This window comes from Acomys russatus, chromosome 24, assembly GCF_903995435.1.
Source record: "Acomys russatus chromosome 24, mAcoRus1.1, whole genome shotgun sequence".
Lineage (NCBI taxonomy): Eukaryota > Metazoa > Chordata > Mammalia > Rodentia > Muridae > Acomys > Acomys russatus.
This window is the reverse complement of record NC_067160.1, coordinates 652,237-660,171: the sequence shown is the minus strand read 5'-3', so window position 1 is coordinate 660,171 and position 7,935 is coordinate 652,237. Positions and strand designations below refer to the sequence as shown.

The window sequence follows — 7,935 nt, the reverse complement described above, 5'->3', positions numbered from 1 at the left end:
GTCTTTGCTAATATGTTGATAGCTTAAAAGCAGACAAATGATAAGAAATATTTTTCCACTATCCTGATAGAATGTGTTAAACCTTTACACTCTACAGTGATAGCTTAAATTTCTGATAATGAACCTTCTGGTTGCTAACGTTAAAATGTTGGGGTGCAATTTTAATCATTAAATATGAAAAGCATCATCTTCATTATTGAGGCTACCTTAGCACTTATTACACTAATGAATACATGATCCAGAAACATTTGTTTCCGATCATGGCTTTGAATACTTCATTCTTTTTTTTTTTTATTTTCCAAAACTATTTTCATTATTGAGTACAGATTTCCTTTACTTCAAAACTGAACTGCATGAAATCATTCAAATACTTCAATGTATCTCTTCTTTTTAAGCCCTCACAGTAACTTCATGAGGTGAATTCTTTTAATTATCAAATATCAATATGCTTTCTTTATGACATCATTATTTGTGTACATAAGGTCTTTCCAAATGATATATCTAAACCCTGCTATCCTCGCTTGTCTTTCTGCCATTCTCCCTAACCTTCTTCCTCACGGAGCGAATTCTGTTATACCCAACTTAACAGATGAGAAACTCACATCAGACACCAACTAACTTTTCCAAGTGTTCAGAGCTAGAATTCAACAAAGACAGAACTTGAGATGACATCTCTATCAACTGCTGCACCAAACCATGCCCTACAACAGTTGACCCATGGAAGTCTGTGGCATGACAGTTTTGTCTCTTCCATGGAGAAAGATAGCAGAGTTTGGAAAAGCTAAATGAATAGCCTAAGGAAGCTATTGGATATGAATTGGATATGAATGGAAGGATCACTTCACAGCATTCTTAGGTGGGAAAAGCAAGGGAGAACAGAGAAATAGGACCTTTCACTCTCTTCTGCTGCATCAAATCCACCTATAGAAAGGAAGAAAAAGAAGGTTCCATAGAGATCTACGGGGTACAGCTTGATAGAGAGTTTAACAGTGTCACAGTCCAGTACACCCCTACACTCAAATCAACATTAGTAAGGTATAGGTCCAAAAGAACTGTCCTTGGTACTTCTCCCTTGTGTTCACTTTGGAAGAGAAAATAAGAGGAATTCTTAAGTGTTCTGGCAATCCAGAATCATGCCACTGACCCTCAGTGGCTGTCACCCAGTACTACAGAGTTAACAGCACATAGCCCTGCTCCTTTCCTGAGCAGACATGAACACTGGTACCGATCGCCTGATCCAGAAGGCTTCCTCTAAGATCTGAAAGTAAGAAAGAGAAAAGCGCAGACATCAAGCCCATTGTTTATCTCTTAAATACCCTGAAAGCAGAGAAACATTTATTGGCAGACTTCTAGGATACAACTCATTTCCAGTTATAATAAAGTTGTCAGCTATTTTGTTTGTTACTTGATTGATTCATGAGAGTGCCAGATGATTTAAATTCATTAGAACTTTATTTCTGACCAAATGTTGCAAAAGTTTATTGAGTTAACTAATTAATGTTTAGTGGATATTATTTTTTCTTTTCTTTTTCTTTTTTTAAAACATTGCTTCTCTGTGTAGCCGTGGCTGTCCTGGACTCACTTTGTAGACCAGACTGACTTCAAACTCACAGAAATCCACCTGCTTCTGCCTCCTTGAGTGCTGTGATTACAGGTGTGCACCACCATGTCTAGCTTGTGTGTATTATTTTTAAGTAAGCATTATTATTTTTTGTTACCAAAGATACAAAAACAAATGATCAGCATAGTCATTTTTTAATATATGACAAAGACTTATAGAATCACATTAAATTTTATATTGCTGAAATATACCCAATTTATAGTTTCTGAAAACTGATGAATTACTATTGCTGTAGTGAATCACCATGTTCAAAGCAACTTGTGTTTGTTTTACACTGACACATTCCAGCTTTCAACAAAGGACATCAGGGAAGGAACTTAAAAAGTGCAGGAACCTGGCAGCAGGAGTGATGCAGAGGCCGTGGTAGGGTGCTGCTTACTGGCTTGTTCAATTTTCTTTCAGGACTCAGGACCACAAATTCAGAGGTACACCTACCCACCTTCAGTTGGGCTCTCCCACAATATCAGTAATTAAGTAAATGCATAAGTCTTGTCTGCAGTACAGTATTATGGAGGAATTTTCTCAATCAAAGGTCCTTTCCCCCCTCCAATGACTGCAGCTTGTGACAAGTTCACATAAAATAGCCAGCATAACATGCATGTAACTTTTACATCTTGAGGTTTGGAAAGCAAGAAGAAAAGGAAGCAGACTGTTTAAAAATTCTTGTCAAAAAATACTAGAGGTATCAATTTAAATACCGATTTTTGTTTAAAATAGTCCTTTCATTAATGGCGCCTTTATTTTTTACCATAGTACTATATTATATTTAAGTACAAAAATGTAAACAAAATCATGCATTGTTTTAACATAGTACAGGAAAAGCCAAGTGTCCAATGTCAGAATGGGTAATGAATCAAATAACACAAGGCAACTTTCACTTCTAGCATCCACTAAAATCAGAAATATATCTATAATATTTTATGTTGGGAAACAGTTTGGGCATACATTTTATTTATTTACTAACTTATACAACTAATGAAATAAACTTATTCTAAATTATCTCTCTCTTTCCTCCTGCATTGTACTTTTAAGATTTTAGTCTTCTCCAAAACAAAAAACAAAGGCCTACATATAAATGGAATTTACAAATGGAAACTACACCCTGGTCACTGAATTTATCTTGTTAGGTTTTCCAACAAGGGCTGAACTCCAAATTGTCCTGTTTCTTGTTTTCCTGACATTGTATGGCATGATTTTAACAGGAAATATTGGCTTGATGTTGTTAATTAAGACGGACCCACACCTTCAAACCCCTATGTACTTTTTCCTAAGCAACCTTTCCTTCGTCGACCTTTGTTATTCCTCAGTTATTGTTCCCAACATGCTCGTCAATTTCCTCTCAGCAAAAAAATCTATTTCTTACCTCGGTTGTGCCCTGCAATTTTATTTCTTCTGTACATTTGCTGATACTGAGTCCTTTATCCTGGCAGCCATGGCCTATGATCGCTATGTTGCCATCTGCAATCCTTTGTTATACACAGTTGCAATGTCCAGGAGTCTGTGCATATGGCTGATTGTGCTTTCCTATGTTGGTGGCAACATGAGTTCCCTGGTTCATACATCCTTTGCTTTCATTCTGAAATATTGTGACAAAAACGTCATCAATCATTTCTTCTGTGACCTACCTCCTCTGCTGAAGCTCTCCTGTACAGACACGTCCATTAATGAGTGGCTGCTTTCCACATATGGGAGTTCAGTGGAGATCATCTGTTTCTTCATCATCATCGTTTCCTACTTTTTTATCCTTCTCTCAGTCTTGAAGATACGCTCCACAAGCGGGAGAAAAAAAACCTTCTCCACATGTGCCTCTCACCTGACCTCTGTGGCCATCTATCAGGGCACACTCCTCTTCATTTATTCTCGGCCCAGCTCCCTCTATTCCCCTAATACTGATAAAATCATCTCAGTGTTCTACACCATTATCATCCCGGTGTTGAACCCACTGATTTACAGTTTGAGAAATAAAGACGTAAAAGATGCTGCCAAGAAAGCTCTAAGGTCCAAAGTACAATCTCCATGACAAAATCTGCTTCAAGATTCATCACACTCCAACTATAGATGCCACAGTGGGAACTTCTAGCAACATGGCACCACAAAATGTACACATTTCCTACTGATACAACCATTCAAACATTGTTCAATAACACAGCCAAATGCATTTCTCAATTCCAACTGATGTACACTTTAAGGAGTTAAGAGTGAAGCCGAGTGTGATGTGGTACATTTTAGACTCAAGGGTGTCAAAGGCAAAAGTGGAGACAGGAGGATCATGATTAGACAATTTGGACATCCTGGATTACTCCCCTGTCTCCCCTCTCCTTCCCTCTCCTCTCCGCCTCACTCCCCTCTCCTTTTCCTTCCTTTCCTTTCTTCTCCTCCTTTCTTTCACCTCCCCTCTGAGGATTAATGCATTGTGTCTACAATGTGCACAAGGGCTAGAAGTCAGCTCTGTACCTAAGAGGCTGCACAGCAAGCTTAATGGCCTGAGTTCAGTTTCCCAGAAAGAGAGAAGCAAGACTTATAAATTTGTCCTCTGATCTCCACATATGTATTGTGGCGTTTGAATGCCCAGACAAAGGCATACACACAATGCACATGCTAGATAGATAGATAGATAGATGTTAGAAAGATAATATGTAAGTAGGTTAAATTAAAATAGTTTTTAATATAATAATTATTTTTAGGTATTCAACATCCTTAGTCATTTAATATCTCAGAAATGGAAATTAAATATACCTTGACATTTCATCCCACTCCAACTAATGGCTATTGTAAAAACACTAATAAGTAATAATAATAATAAATGTATGCAAGGCTGTGAGTAAATGAAAAAACTTATTCATTATTTACAAGACGTAAATTGGTATAGCCATCATAGAGAGTGGAGAAATTTGTTGAAAAGCTAAAATAAAAACTAGGATGTGGCTTGACATACGATTCATGACCATCTATGCAAAGAACTAATCCTACCCAAAAATAGTGACATTCCACCTCCATCCTGCTGCTGCTTATTTACAAACACTGAGAAATGTGTCAAGCATATATATGCACCAGTGGAAGAGTAGATACTGAAAATAGGTTGCATGCATACTATGGAATTTTAATGTGCTACATAGGAAAATAGAATTTAATCTGGAAATCATTATATTATGTAAGGTAACTTGGACTCCATACGTTCTCACTCATAAACAGGTTCTATCTTTATATATATATACATATATCTATGTATATATATACATATATATAATGTGTATGTGTTTGTGAGAGAGAGAGAGAACGTATAAGTTATTAAATAAAGAAAGGGTAAAAGGTTTTTTAAAAGGAGTGATAGATAATTGAATGTATGTGACATTAAAATGGAAAGGGGCCACTGGGATTTAAAAGCATAAGTGGGGAGAAAGGAAACTAGAAAAAAACAGTTAAGGAGGAGAAACAGAACAAATTATGGTTGAACATTTCATAACGATTCCTAACACATGTATGTTAATTAAAATTCAAATATCAAATTGCAGTGCCTTCATTACTACTGAAAAGAATTTGAGGATGAATCTGAAAGAGTTTAGAAATTTGGTTTAAAACACACACACACACACACACACACACACATACACATACACACACACATACACACACACACATCCCACACACACACACATCCCACACACACACACACATCCCACACACACACACACACATCCCACACACACACACACACACACACACACACACACATCCCACACACACACACACACACATCACACACATCCCACACACACACACACACATCACACACACACATCACACACACACACACACACACATCACACACACACACACACACACACACACACACACACACACACACACACACACACAAAGCTTAATGGGCCACTCTAGTGGGAGCTTAGAAGACAACAATATCAAATCAGTACTGAAGACAGTATTGAAGACACTTGGATAATGTGTTTTCAAAAAAAAAAAAACAGGGATTCTCTCAGGAAAGTAATAGGGGCAATTCCTGTCATATTTTGTCCAAGAGTCTGGCTTCAGTCTGTCTATGCCCTAAAGCCAGAGTAAAGCTGAGTTCAGAGACAATGAACTGTTTTCGGGGTGATACTGACATAAACAGAAGTGCATGGTAACAAAATCAACACCACCACGAAAAAAACCCATACCGCACCAGGGGAAGATGAGTGCACTCAGATAAACTTCATTCCATGAAGGCTCCAGTGTCTGCAGAACCAGGTTCATTTAAAGTAAAAAAAAAAAAAAAAAAAAAAGCCTAAATAGAAGGCTTTTCCTGGGAATTTCTTAGGAAAGTGTTTCTCCATATTCATCACACAGATGAAGGCAAGCGCTAGTCTGAACCACATTGAGGTAGTCATGGAGGTAAGCTAAGACCAGGTACTGTAAGGTATGGCAAGAATACAAAGCACGAATACATGACACATACATATAATATGCTTTGCACAATATATACTGAGGTATCAGGGAAAATATTCCAGCAATTAAGAAATTTCCCAGTTGAGATTGGCTACGTCCATGTCTGTAAGAGATTGTTTTGACTGATGAGTGAATGGCAGGTACCACTCCTGGGATGGATAAGAATGGCAGCTGAGCATGAGCCTGAGTGGGGCCAGTAAGTAGTATTACTCTTTAGCTTCTGTTAGCATTTCTATTTGGTTTCCTGCTCTGAATTCCTTTCCAGGACTATGAAGTATAAGCTGGAAAAAAACCTTCCCTCCCATTATTTGATCTCAGAGTACTTTATCTCAGCAGGAGAGAGCAAACTAGGAGAGAAATTATGATGAGGGTTAAGTATAAATTCTAAAGAGATCCTAGGATATTGAATAGAACTGGATTCAATATCTGCTGAAGACTGCTGGCCCCAGAAAGATCTAAGCAGGAGACAGGCAGAGAGATTAAGGAACTACTTAAGTATTTTCCTACCTAGATGAACTTATTATGAGTCCTAGGCATTTGACATGGAGCTGTAGTTTCTAGTGTTCAATCATGTTATATTTGTTTGTTTTTAACTTCTGTGATGTTTTGTGGTTTTCATTATTCTTTGATAAGCACTGATTATTCTCTTTTCTACTAGAAATGTTTACTGTTTGGCATTATACATTTGAAGTGTGTGACTTGGTTTTGCTTTTGATGATTTCACCTTGCATAGAAATTCAATTAGGGGTTTTAAAGTCTAAAAGTGCATGAACGATTCATGAATACAGAGCTTTTTGATGTTTGGCTGAATGTGTTTTACATTCTAAAATTGTCATAAGGTTATGGAAATAAGTGATGAAATGCCATCTTAAAGTTAATATGTTTACAAGGGGTGGGGATGCAATGGTTGCTGTTGCCAACTTGAAAGGCTCTAGAATCACATAAAATATAAACCCTTGGGCATAATATACCCTGATAAAGGAAACAAAATAAAAAATAAATGTAATAGGTTAGTGTTTCTGATTACCATTGGTTTGAAAAATTCCTAATTATCAGCAAATTTTTTCTCTTCCTCCTTCTTATTTATTTATCTATTAAATATTTTCACATTTACATTTATATTATCATACATATATACAATAAACTACCTACAGCAGGAGGAACCATGAAACTATCAGGAATTATATAAATATTACATACATAGTGTTTGGGCTATTTGTATTTGGTAGCCTTGAAGAATACATCTTTCCTGTCTTGGTGAGTCGATATTTTTATTTCAAAGATATATTTACAATGAGACAGGTAAATCCTGGCAACATACAACCTACCTCAAGGAAGATGGTGACCATCAAAGAACCTCCTTATAGACATGGCTTCAAACAAGGCACTGGGCAAAATGTCCTTGTTTCTACCACAGAAAGAATTCTGCTTAAAAATGAGCAAGCTCAGATGCAGGCAGAATCGATGGCCAAACTCTACCAAGACAGGGTAAGCAAGTCCTTAATAGTTCCTACCTCACATATATACCTATCATAGATATTGGTCCAGAAGGCTGAAGATGATGCTACAATGTTATAGAGAATTTTGGGTGAGTGTTCATGCAGCAAACCATCTCTGTCATCTTCTCTTTGGGAAGCTGCTAACATGCACTCCCTGTATAATCAGGCAATAAATTCTATTCCTTCTCAAGTATCTGATGGGGTTAAAGATCAGAGGGTTTAGTTGTTTTTAGTTTAGTTTTACAATTAAGCTTAGTTGTTTGGGGGTTAAAATCTTTTTTAGGTCTAGATAGATGTTTTAAGTTTATAATGATGAGTATCAACAAATTTTATTATTTATTACATCTATCTTCATCTTCATCTAGGAAGATT

The 7,935-nt window shown here is 36.8% G+C and overlaps 1 protein-coding gene across 1 annotated transcript; it reads left to right on the top strand.

Moving 5' to 3' along the window:
* Positions 1-2,696: 2,696 nt before the first annotated feature.
* On the top strand, positions 2,697-3,641 carry LOC127207754 (olfactory receptor 5I1). Its single transcript, XM_051167192.1, has one exon. It carries the CDS (start codon positions 2,697-2,699, stop codon positions 3,639-3,641), a length of 945 nt encoding a protein of 314 aa, XP_051023149.1.
* The last annotated feature ends 4,294 nt before the right edge of the window (positions 3,642-7,935 follow it).